General features: G+C 39.2%; 1 protein-coding gene across 1 annotated transcript in view; it reads right to left on the minus strand.

Moving 5' to 3' along the window:
- Positions 1–12,117, minus strand: part of fam184a (family with sequence similarity 184 member A) — a gene marked incomplete at its 5' end in the record, with an annotated part of 80,745 nt that extends 68,628 nt beyond the window's left edge. The window contains 6 exon segments of the mRNA XM_035678223.1: positions 1,231–1,366; positions 6,172–6,423; positions 7,261–7,344; positions 7,656–7,895; positions 9,932–10,090; positions 11,998–12,117. Of these exon segments, the coding sequence (XP_035534116.1) occupies positions 1,231–1,366; positions 6,172–6,423; positions 7,261–7,344; positions 7,656–7,895; positions 9,932–10,090; positions 11,998–12,117 (991 nt within the window).
- Positions 12,118–13,833: the final 1,716 nt, after the last annotated feature.

Here is a 13,833-nt window from a genome sequence, read left to right on the forward strand (position 1 = left end):
CCAATAGATCCTCCTGAATGTTATACCCTGGACTTTTAAGAGTTGATATTTCTGGAAACTTTTCCAACAAAAGACCTGGATCGGTCAACTCTGACGGCTGCAAAAACGAATGAAACCGTAAATGCAACAGAAGCCAGGACCCGTCCTGTTTAATATAATCGGTCACCAACACAAACATCTTAGTAATGCTGAGGAAAGCATAGGACATTTTACCTTAAAGGGTAATTACAGTTTATTAGAACTTGAATCTTTTTTTGATTTGGGCCAATTTCATTTGTTTCAATCAATTCTTGTGCTCACCAAGTTAGAGTCTGAAGAAGCCTGATGGGGCAAGAGACACAACCAATGAGACAGTCGTACAGGTTTTAAACAAGCGCCTAGGTTAGACCAATTTGCAAGATGTTATTACCCAAACTGTTTGTCTGTAAACATCCACCACAGTTTAGAGAACAACTTCCAGGCCTTGATCTACTGTTCTTGGTGTAGTTCAGACAGTTTTTCACTTTAAATCGGTTTAGCTAATCTGACTGAACTGTTGGTTTGTTTACCAGCAGCACTTCCAAACCAACCAACCAACCAACCAACCAACCAACCAACCAACCAACCAAAGGACCAAAAAACAACCATTGATCCTTTTATAGTTTAAATAAAAACAAAACAAAACAGTGAGCTATATTATGTGGTAAATGTGACTCTTCTAGTTGCATTTACCAGCTGGTTTCTCTCACATGCAAGCAGCTCCAGTAGAAACTGATAAAACGTCCTCATTGGGCACGAGGAGCTCATAGGAGCTAATGGGCCGAGCATAATTCTGCACCGAGTTGCTGCTATCGTTCACACATTTCAGACAGTAATGTTCATGCAATGTTGTTTCACAAAGTACTGACGGAGAGACTTCACAAGATATTAAATCAGATTCTAACATGAAAGAATTTACCCAGCATGAGTGCATGCACACACACACTGTAAACTGGGAATAATTGATGTGAGAAGGGTTTCCTCTGCTTCTGGGGGATTGTGAATAACATTAGCTTGGATATACAGCGTTATGCCATTTACGTGACACAGGACATGATGCCTCAGACAAGATGAGAGGATCTGTTAGTGGATATGTTTGATGTGTTTGCACGACAAGCCAGTGAAGGGGGTGGGTAGGGTGGGTGCAAGTATTCCCAAGCATTACAAGTACATATGAAAAGGGAAGAGAAAAGATGAAGTTGAGGGTCTTACTGGCTTTGAGCAGTATTTCAGTTGCTTGCTGCTGAACTCGGTCTCTAGCTGCCTCTAGTTCACACTCAGCTTCCTTCTGACGGATCTCCACAATTTCTGAGTTCTGGGTCACCTCATCCAGCTGCTTGTTTAAGTCCTGAAAGGAGAAAACTATGTTAACACATACAGTAACAGCCATCAGCAACATTACCTAGAAAAGAACAAAGTAAGTGAAAACCAGACCAAAGTTTAAGTGACTATTGATATATCTCCTGTCAATCAACAATTAAAACTGTCCTGGTCCTTACGAAAGGGGTCACTTGTATGAACCTACAGAGAATTATCACTCATTGTTTAGCTGTCTGTCTTGCTTGACTCTCACAGCATCGCTTTGTGTTTCAACAAGCAGCTGTTTTTGATGAAAAAGCTCTAAAGACACAACCTGCTCAGCACCAAATGGCAAACAGTACAGTTACCGACTATCTGGTGAACACAGCAGAGCATTTCGCCTCTAACGAGCCAGATATATCCCTCAGGAGTTGGTTAAACCAAAAACAAAGCTTAAAGAGATTAAGTATTAGACTTACATCTGCCAAGTGGCCAGAAACACAGCTGTAAATGAATAATAATGTTGCTCTGTAGCTGTTGGATTGCAAATACGCAACTGCTTGCTAACAAGCTTGCTTAAAAGGTCATGATATGTCAAAGTTAAAGTAGGAAAAGTTAGTTATTTATTAGTTGTGATGCGTTTTACAAATTACTATATTCATATTTTAGGTTTTACCTTTGACTCCTCTGAATTTAGAAGTTAGTGATGTTTGACTGGAGTAAAAGTAAATGTTTTCACATATTTATCTGTTATTTATTGGTTATGAGGCTACTGAAGGTTCTGTGAGTTTCACACAACACAACCTCACAGATTACACTGATTAGTTTAATTACTGCTCTGTAATGAGCTATCCTATTTGACACATACAGACCTCTGATAAATGCTTTTTTCATTCTTAAAAAAAGTGCAATACATCCATATTTGAAGCAACTGAGAAACAGACTGTGACAGAAAATGTTATGAATATAAGCACAGGCTCTGAGAAGTGCAAATGAAGATATAGAGCTACTGGGAAGAAGGAAACAACCGCATGCTCTTCACTGATAAATCTATCTTTAAATAAGTAAAAAAAACAACAACAACTAAGTAAATAAGTTGTAGCTGTGCCAACAGTGTGGGTTTTTTTTTCAGACATCTTCGACTGTACATATTGGTAGCATTTTACTAATACTGAAGATCAAGAATGTAAATACTGACTGCTGCTCAATTAATAAGAAGCAGACCTCAGGGAGGGATCTGATGTGCGCACACACACACACACACACACACACACACATACATACACGAACACACAGTAGAGTAGCTGTGTGATTTAGCACTCTGTAAGAACTCATGAGAGGCAATTTCACATCTTTCAATCCCATCAAACAGCCTGCCTCAAACTTAATTACTGCTGCTACGGCTAAGACAAAGAAACCTCAGTATGATAATAACCAGTGAGGAGTCACACAAATTAGATGTGATGTGTGTGTGTGTGTGTGTGTGTGTGTGTGTGCTAATTTCCCAGATGAGCCCATTGCAGGTAGCTGCACTTTGTGACCGCACGGTTTAGATAATACATATATAAAGACTATGTGTGTGTCTCGTACATCTTTTTGAGGACCAATTTGTGTTTTACACCTACAGTTTTTCTGGAAAGTGAGGATATTTTGTCTTCAAAGCGCTTTTTGGGGGTTAAGACTTGGGGTAAAAATTGGTTACCTACATTATTGTGATGGTTAAAGTTGGGATCTTGTTCGTGAGCATCGTTACTAGTACAGCTTATGAGAGTGTGGGTGTATGTGTGTTACTGTATTTTATGTGAGGACCAATTTAAGGGACCAGAAATGAGTTTTAATTTTGAGGACTTTTGGTAAGGGTGTTTTGGGAAAGTGGGGATATTTTGTTCCATCCTCACTTCTTCAAAAGGCAGTTAAAGGGGAAGTCTGCCATTAATTTAATACAATTGTTCTTATTAAAGATGTAATTCTTTAAAAACAGGTCACAAATATGTACTTTCATTTCTTTAAAAAGGATCACTCTTGGGCACTTCAGTTTTTAGTACACATTACTCACACAGGAATAAAAAGTGCATTTGCTGTTGCTGCAACTTTTTTGCAACTAGGGAACATATTGTCTCATTGGGGGTCCCCACAAGTACAGTATACAAACTTGTGTGTGGGAGGCTGGAGGAGGGGTCAGAATAGTTCAAAAGTTTAATTAATTGTATCTCTCCTCATTTATCTGGGTTATAAGAGCAATCTCATTGTTACAGACACGTAGTCTACCTCTGATTCACCTCTCATAAAAAAAAAAACACACAGCCACTGTCACTTCTGTCAATCATCCTTATTAGACATGGCTGAACCCTGCATTGTCATTTAAATAATAAAAGGCCTTGAAAACTAGATGATTTATTTTATCTCACTAAAAGCTTCCACCAACCAGTCCAGATACGCTTTACCTGAGAGTGAAGTATTTAGTCCAAATACAGTGACAGCAGCAATTTAACATAGCTTCAGTGGAGTGTTTCACTTGGGGAATAATTTGTAATTTCTGGCATGCATATTCCTACAGAAGCTTGTGAACAAGTCAGCCATTAATTACGTCTGTCTCAGTTACTCCAAGCGATCATTTGCTTGCTTTGCTTTGGAGATTTTCCCACTAAATCATAAGCTAAAGGAGGATGGCAGAAAAGCAAGAAGCTTTAGCATCCTGACACAAGTGCTTTCGGCTGGTGTTAAGTCGATATTTGATGCTACTATTTCCTACCCATGTGGTACAGTAATTACGCCTTCCTGAGACGGGGGAACATTTTGATTTGGTGCAACATTTTAATTTAGTCTAAAAATGTCACTCTGCTTCGGCGAAATGCTATCATATGGAGACTTAACGATTACTAACTATAGGCAAGAGGAACAATGAGATATGAGATGTGTATTGTCATGATCGAACCAAAGATTAAAACATCTGCTGTGAGCTTGTTAAGGTTAAATTAAAATCTATTATCTCTTAACAATAAACTCTCTGTGGGAGCTGAAGGATTAAGGGATGTGCTCATAGACTGAGGCTGTTATTAAGAGATTATTGTGATATTACCTTAGCAACAATACAACACATCAGCTTTGTACTGTATGAAAGACTAAAAAAAGACAGTTTCTGCCCTCTTATATCTGTTTTTTTATATATATATATTTTATCAAATGAGAGAATCTAGAAGAGCTGTCAAGTGAATCTGGTTTCAAGCTCTGTGGCTCTGTTGTTGGCTCTTTATCTGGGTTACACTTAATTGCTCTGATAACTAATGAATTTATTAACTCCAGGCACACCAGCCACTGCTGACCTTGATCATATTCGCAGTACCACTGAGAAGGGGGGCGACTCTCTCCTGTCTTCTGTGCAATCAGTGATAATTTCACACAAACTTCAGAGCATATCATAACAACAAAACAGACCTACTTAACCAATTCCCCTGGAGCACATGTCAACTATATTTTCAACGGTGGAGATAATCCAGCAAGTGTACTCCAAAGACCTTACAGAATTCAGAAAGTAGACGTTCAAACTAGTCTACTTGGGATGAGCACGGCATTGCTATTTTTGCCTGACGCAAAATGAACACGTCACTGACAGAGTAAGGCAGGAAATGGTACCACACTTAAATGGCTGAGGAATTTGTCCAAAAGAGATACTTAACAACATCCAAACAGCCAAACGTTTGGTAAAATGACCATCATTTAGATTCAGTATGTGGGTGGGTTATGGTAGTAAGTTCCAATCATTTGATCTTCATCTGGTTCATTTCTGAAATGCAGCTTCTCCTTAAAGGTTCCCTGTAGAGTTTCTTGTAAATAAACAAATGTTCCAGTATGTTTACATTTAGTATTTCTTACCAAAATACATTGTGTGTATCCATGAGGTCTAACAAACAAGTTGAAAACATTTCGCTCTCATAAAACCATTTGCAAACCTATTTTTTTTTTTAAAATCCTTTGTTTACATCCATGCTTTGCTGTGTTCCTCCTCACTGCCTTTACTGGTGCAATGCTACATTTCTTTGCTTGCTTTTGATCAGCGACAGAGTGAAAACTACTAGTAGTTGTCAAAAACTGCTCAGGGAACCTTGATGTTATCTAGGAGGGGGAGTTGGAACATGTAGTAGAAACATACTTACAGACTTTAAGTACCTGATTAATAAATAGATAACAATAATGGCTGTCAGACAACTGTTTTGTTTCTCTCTGTAAATCATATAACTGAAAGAGAAAAAGGCGAAGAAAAATGCAACAAATGTATTTGAATTTAATGTTTTCAGCTTAATCAAGCTATCGAAACTCACTCAACGTAATATTTAATGTCCGGACAGTTGTTAATGACAGAAATAGACTCAGACAGTTTGTTTTGAACCTCCACTTCTTGTGTATAAACAAAAGACAGTCTCTGCAGGTAAGACCTTTTTAAGACTAGTATGAATGCAATTTAAGACATATTTCGTGTCCATACTGGCAAAAAAGTACGATGTGAAGGAATATCGGTATTGGTTCCATGTCGGTTTCATTTTGTAGTTACAGCATGATCAATAAAAAGTAATACTAACTTCATCAATCCAATCAATTTTTAAGACCTATATCATATTTAAGACATTTTATGGCTTTGCGGACACACTGACCATCCATGTAAACCCATTTCATCTCATTTCATCCCATATATCCACTTCCTTTTATATACCCATTTCATCATCTGTCACAGAGGGCATATTTTGTAGTCTGTCCATAAAAACTGCATCAGAATTTGTTCAATCAAATTACAGGACTGTCTCTATAGTCCAGTGACAGTAAAAGCATGTGACTCCACTGTTCGGGGTTCACACTCACCTTGACGTTGGTCTCGGCGCCGGCGAGTGACGCCTGAAGCTTGTGGGACTTCTCCCGGTTTTCCCGAGCTTCATCCGTCACCCTGGCCAACTCGGCCCTCAGTTTTCCAAGGGTCTTCTGGAGTGCCGCCTCCTGAGTCTGAAATTCCCGCCGCAGCTCGGCCTCGGTGCGTTTCCATGCCAACAGGTTGTCGGCGGTCAGCTGCTGAGTTCTCTTCATGGCCTCCAGCTCACGCTCATAAAAGGCCTGAGCCTGGGGACAGACAGACAGACTGAGGCGTCTATCACTTGATCCAAACAGATTGATGGGGTTATAAAACATAAAGCAGCAAGCCTCTAGCATGGACTGAGCTTCATTTTACGTCTGTAATAACATACTTTTCTCTCCTTTTTCTTTTCAAATTGCAATTTGAACACATGCTTTGAAAAGCTTTCTCATCAAAATGCAATCTCATGATAAAATAATCAACGCAAGTAAAAGTTGAAGCCAAATTGACTTGGCTGACAGTGTCCTTTGTCAATGAGGCTGTTTTTTTTATAGAAATGAATAGCTTCTAAATGCAGTACTTAAATTCTGCCTTTCTGCTTTCGATGTACACAAAACTGCAGATCAGCAAGGTCGACATAATAGTGCCAATAAATTTAATTTCCCTTCTTTTTTAACCATTAATTATCCAGGAATGTTTAGCAGAGCCTATATTACAATATTTTGTGCTATTTAAATGATATTATTAATATTAAAGTTCAGATTTTTTCATTAAAAGCTTTTTTAAGGGTTTAAAATGGATTCAAATTCAGGGAACATGAACATGATGTGAAGCTCGAGGTTTAGAAGAAAGAAGAAATAGATATTTAAAAATGAATTCTCACCTGAATATATTAGAAAATACTTTTGCATAAATACGTTCACATTTGCTGAAAAACATCATCTGATACTGTACAGGACTGACAGACCATCATGCGTGCACTACGTTGTTCAGAAGACTGCATACATGTAATTCGTGGCTGATACTCCACCCCAAAAGTTGTTAAAACACCAGGGTTGTGTGAACAGTAGTGAATGCCTTCTACAGTGGCTGCGGTACGGTACCTTGCTGAGTTTGGCCTCGTACTCCTCCACCAGTCTCTTCTTGTCCTGTTTGAGCTCCTCCACCCGCTCCGTCAGAGAATCCACCTGTAACACATCAGCACAACATGAGAAGGACAGCTAATGTCTGGAGGGATCAAAAATAACAGAAGGCTGGAGTAGAAACACTATTGTAGGAGAGTCTCTTCACACCCCTTTGGTTTGATGGCAGGGACGTTACTTATAGAAACAGTTTACCCTGCAGTGCTCTAGAGTTGATGTAGCAGGTTAACTGAATGGCTTACACAGTCAACAGTTAATGGCGTAATAAACACAGCTGTCCCACTTTCTCCCTGTAGTCATTTAGTTTGTTGCTTTGGCTTTCCGCTGCTCTACTTTTGCAGAAGTTAGTGTGTTACCTCGGCTTTATGGAGCTGTCCCAGTTTCTCCTGGTCTTTACTGTAGTTTGCGTTCTGGCTCTGGTGGCTGCGGAGGAGCTCCTGGATCTCTTGTCTGTGCTGGGCCTTCAGCTCCTCCAGAGCAGCCCTCTTCTCCTGCTCGAACTGGGTCTGGGCCTGGCTGAACGTACGCAGCTTCTCCTCAAAGGACCGTCGCATCTCCTCCACCTCCCTCGACATGGAGACCACGCGCTGCGTGTGCTGCCAAGGAACACAGGAACGAAAGACTGAGCTGACAGGAGGATAGATTTATGGGTTTGTAGGCTTCACACACCATGGGTAAACTTTTTAAAAAGCCCTAAGCCAGCTGGTGATGTACCAGCTCGGGGGAATTTGACCTTTTGGCTGCCAACCTGCCTGCTCTAAATTAGCACTGAAAATCAGCAAACAGAAGCCCACCATCTGAACAGTAAGCATGCTATGAGTCCAAATATAACAAGTAAACATCATATAGCATTGATGTAGCATTTTGTTAACATGAGGTTGCCTTAGTTAACCAGGTACACATTGATTCTGATAATCAATAACCAAAGACTTAAAGGATGGTCTTTAAATTTGCTCATTAAATAGGGCAAGATTCACGCCTTTCATTTAATTTGGCTGCATAGTCTGAAATTAGCGTTTCATTTACTAAGACAACAGATAATTAAACAATCAGCGACTCACACTAACTACTAGGTGCATTTTGTACCTGAACACAAGCTCGAAAGGTTCCACCGAGCTCCAAACCAGCTCTGGAATCTGGTATTCAGTGCTTTCTTTCTTATGTCAAGGCCTTATGATAACACTACAAACAAGTCCACACCAAGAACAACTATAATAATTACTGTAAATGTATCTTTTTTTCCACACCACAACTTGAAAGCCAAAAAAATTGGCAAACAATATTGTTGGGATCACTTTCAGAGCGATCGGATGAACGATATTGTGATATAAAACCTAATAAAATATAACATAATTTCAGGCTGCAAATCACATAAAAAAAACCTAGAACTACTGCCAAACAGTCTTTAGTGTTGATGGCTTCTTGAAGTCCTCTTTCTTTACCAGAGTATGGATAAAATGTGTCTGCAAAAGACGAAAACTCTTCTATCAGATTGTTAGATTCTCCGAGCTCCTCTCGTCGGTGAACCCATATCCTTCTTTGTGCTTTCCTGTGCAATGTACAGCAGTAACAGCTCATCAGTAACTTTATCCATTGTTCCTATTAATCTGGAGCTGGGGAGGGCGTGTTATTATTCGTCAGTATGGATAGTCACATCGTTATTGTTCTTGGTGTCGACAGCCCTTTTCATGTTCTTTCTTAAATCATCCATTCAGTATTTTTTCCATCACTTTCCTTCTAACTCAACACAAAGCTGCACATCCTCTATCCTCTGTATACAAATCCATAAAATAATGTCATCCATCCATCTATCCAGTCTGTTAACTACTGTTATCGATCTGCAACAGTGTTCGCTGTCTTCCAAAAGGTCATACACGCCATCTGACCTATACTGTACGTTCAAACATGGTACTCCTCTGCCACTGTGTTCAGTTATACAGTACCATACAATGTATATGTAATCAAGCAAAATTATTATCTATAGCAGACTTGAAGGTAGTGTAAGTGATATTGTTCTTGTTAAAATAAGTGTTAAATTGCTCTATATTCCAACAGTCAGAGTGTTCAGTCAATAATATTGCTCTCCCACTCCCTCCTTTCTGGAGTAAACAGAATACATTTTCTGGTATCCCGATCCCACTTTATCCAACCAGGACAGAGAACTCCACAAAAAGGCATCCTGTTCTACCACTTTAATGGACACGTACCAATCAGAAATAAGTATTTTCCTTGAACATGGTATAATAAACTAAATATACAACACAGAACTGGTGAAGAATCTAGTTTACACTTAGATACTTCTTGGGCAGACTGGATAGCTTACAGACTTTAAAGAGTGTAAATACATCCTGGAAGCATTTGAGGCGTAAGAAATAACAAGTGAAAATGGCACCTAAAGGAGTCCTGATCTTACTACTACTACTACACAGCAAATGTCCACACAAACACACAATGGTGATGCTGACGGACAAGAGAGACTCTCCAGCCTCGCAACGGGGGACAAAAACAGACATTAGTACTGATTACCTGCAGCTGTGACTGCAGCATCACGCTGGGCTCAGCTGCCTCTTACCTCTACACACACACACACACACACACACACACACACACACCACATCCTTCCTCTGTCTACCTGAGCCTCGGTGCAAAGCTGCATGTCCTCCACTCTCTGACGGTAGCTCTCGAACTCGGCCAGTGCTTGTCTCTTCATCCTCTCGTGCAGCTCCATGGACTCCTCCAGAGACTGGATCCGCCTCTTCAGGTCCATCTCATCGCTGATCTTGCTCTTGTACTGGAGCAAAGCATGAAGTACTCAGTCAGGCATATCCTCCAAATTTGTTCATTTAATAATAGAAAGTATTTGGAAATGTTCCACCTAAAACACACATCCTTGTGGGATACTTGTGCCAGATTGAGGAGATTGAAATGCAGCAGTTTGTGAGAAAATAACAGAAAATGTTCAGTGCTGCAAAGTGAAAATATCCATAAAAACTCCACCAAACACTACAGTAACAAAGAGGACAGAAAAGATACATTATAAGTATAAATATTATAAGTATAATAAGTATTTTGGGGACAGTAAATAAATGGATTTCAGCTTTAATTAAAACTGCAGTTTTGAATCGGTTGGCTGACGTGCATACACTTTAGATTTGGCCTTGATTTGGCTCATTATAATCCTCAAATGAAACAGAAAATTAAAAGATTAAATTGGTACATTGAGTACAGCTCAGTTCATTATTTTTCAACAGTACACCTTCCCTCTGGATGTAAATGTCTCTCTATATATGTTTAGTTCAAGGTTAGTCACATTGCGGTCAGTTAGGCAAGTCATTCTCATAAGGAGTGATGACTTATGGAGTTAAATAATAAATATTCAGTTGATTAAAGATTGAGTGCTATTTGAATGTGATCTCAGCTCTCTGGTTCTCCAGCGGATCAGTTTAGTGTACAGCAGCTATACAAGACTGTAAAATATACAGTGACAGTGTCTCATCTTGACCGGCTGACCTGAATGTGACTCTTACTGAACACCATGAGTCCATTGCAGCTGTTTAAATCCTGTCCTAAATCAATACTCAACCTCCACTTGCACTTATGCCAAAGAGAACAAAGCCTTGCTGCACTAATTCATTTATTTAACCGGAAAGTTATTTATAACCTTCGAGTTGTCAGTCAAAGGCAATACTGTAATATGCATTTACTTATTCCTTCCGGCAAGCAGCGATTGATTACATTACTTATTTAAAATACTGATCACGTAACACCCACGAAACAGCTTTCTCTCTTCACTTCAAATATCTGCAAATATCAAACATCTAAATGTTCAGGACAGCAAACATCGACGGTATCCTAAAACAGTGGTTCCCAACCTTTTTCCTTAAGTGACCCCTTTTACTGTCACTGAGTAAACTGACGACCCCTCAATAAGTGACATATTTTAGGGATATTTCATATTATTATTCAATGCATAACAATAACAGTACAGAAGCACTGATAAACTGTACAATGATAACAAATAATGAACACAATTGCAGGAAGTTCTGGAGTTTTCCTGATTGTCTGTATTATGTATTTTCTTTTTTAAAATTCAGTTTTTTATTCTCTCTGAAACCTTGCCATTGTTCTATTAGCCCTTTGGTTGTTTTTTGGTAACATTTTTTAATTATCCCTAAATACAGGATCACTATAATATAGTTTATACTTTACTAAAAAACTATTACTAGTATTGTACAGTCACAAAAATAAAATAATAAACTATATTTCGAGTAATACACTGTAATTCTAAAATACAGTAAGAAATTGTAAATTTGTACAGTGAAAAAGTTTCTAATGCAGGTGAGGCTGTTAAGCAGAGAGTGAAGGCTCTGTGAAAATAGCTAATAGCTTCACCGTGATCTTATCCTGCGATACGTTTTTGGACTATTGATAATCCAAACTTCCAAAATAACAATTTCATTTAGTTTTCTTCACATAAATAAATCCAATCAGGTCTAATGCATATTTCTTTTTTAAAGTTTTTTGTTATAACCCTTAAAATCAAGAAGGCATTGTGACCTCTGTGAAGCTTTGTTGTGTCCTAAACTGTAAGTGACATTTCTCATCAGAGTAGGACAGGTAATGTAACTCAGAGAGCATTAACTTCTTATAAAAGTCAGACGTCAGTGCCTTAATGATAAAAGAGTAGAGCGTATAAACCTGTAGTATCTTCTCTCGGGTCTCAGACAGAATCTGCTGCACCTCCTCTTCATGGGCCTCCTTCAGAGTGGCGATGGCTGCCTCGTGTTCGTCGTTTTTCGTGTTCAGTGCATAGATAACCTGCAGCAGCGGAGAGGAACAAAACCCATTAACTCTCAGACATGTTCATAATCAGGAGTTATTACAGCATTAAAACTGGCGGGAGACCAGCTGCACCTCTCAGAGCTCGGGTTCATCCAATATGTTAGGACTGCAGTGGACATTACGGATGAAACAGCAGAACATCACAGCGTGAGGGTGAAACAAGGAAACATGAAGATATTGATGTTTTTAGAATGGAGCCGCCGACGCGCAATTCATTTACATTTCTTCTTCGTAGGATAGAAAGGCTTCTCATACAGCATTTATACTATCTAATATATTTAACTGAAAACCATTATAATGAATTCTACTGTGCTTGGTACTGCACTTAAAGTATGGTTTATAATAATATTATAAACTTAAAATTATGCAATATAATAAGCCAAAAATACTTTAATTTAAATTTAATACAGAGTGTTTTTGTTTGATATATTTTCACAAAATCCCCTCCAACCTATTGCACCATTACAAATGTATGGTCTATCTATGACCACACACAAAGATCAAAGACCAAATGAAAGAAATACAATAAAATAAAATGTAAAACATTTGAAAGGTCTGAAGCGTCCGTCTTTTCTACCTGATCCAGAAGTGGTTGCTAAGTGGGGTAAAAGCCGAGGGCACAGCGTCTTGAAGCATAACAATTTTTAGGTGGGATGATGCATACGATTTCTGATCCATAGACTGGAAGTTGGAGTCTTTTCGTTTAACCAGTACAATAAGTCTCCTCGCCAGGAGCAAAGGCTATCATGTTTTTGCTGCATTGGCTGATCTCTCACAGTACCGTGCTAAATACTTCAAATATAGCATGAGGTTCGATGGATATTTATACGTCAGAAACAAATATTGAATACAGAAAGCCATCCCATATGTGATACAGTGACTGGTGTTGTTCCACAGACACCAATGTCATTTTTTAAGAAGAAGAAAGCTTCCAACCGATATTTAGGCGAACCATAAAAACCCTTCTCACACTTTACATTGATCATCTAGAAAATATTTTACAGATCAAATGAAGACATGAAGCAGGCAGAGAAATTACAGCAGTATTATGATGTTTGTAATGCTGTGATATACAGCTGCATGCAGTACACACAGTGCATGTTCCCAGTATTAGCTCAGAGTATAAGCAGTATAAGCATCAGTGGTGCCCCACAGTTATGAATTAGAAATCAGTTGATGCCTTGTATAGCTGGGGATAAAAATAACACAAGCAAACTGTTGTGCATGAGATTGACCTTTAAATCCATCCCAAAAATACATGCAGCCATCCAGAGAGCCATAATCTGACAGCACAGTGATCCCCTGCTCACAGGCAGCAGAGAGAGGGAGAGAGAGGGGGAGAGAGAGGGAGAGAGAGGGGGAGAGAGAGGGAGAGCGGGGACAGAAATGGGTTTTACATTTCCACATGAAAAACCATGAGACTCTCTTCCCCGCGCGTCTCTCCCTGCCGTGAGGAACCCAAAGCTATGTGTTGCCTCTGTGAAAAACCAAGTCAATAATTCAGCACATTGAACTGTGCGATGGCGCTAAAGAGCCTTTGTTTACTTTGGACCAGAGTCCGTCAACAGAATTAGAAAAGGGGAGAGCAAAGAAAAGAGGGAGAAAAGAAAAGGAGGGCTAGAGCTCTCTTTGAAACAATGACATCCACTTTTTATGCCTAGCCCTGCCTCGCTGGGAGATGAAAGGATTTAG

Source organism: Morone saxatilis, unplaced genomic scaffold, assembly GCF_004916995.1.
Source record: "Morone saxatilis isolate NCDOM2014 unplaced genomic scaffold, NCSU_SB_2.0 Contig7, whole genome shotgun sequence".
Classification (NCBI taxonomy): domain Eukaryota; kingdom Metazoa; phylum Chordata; class Actinopteri; family Moronidae; genus Morone; species Morone saxatilis.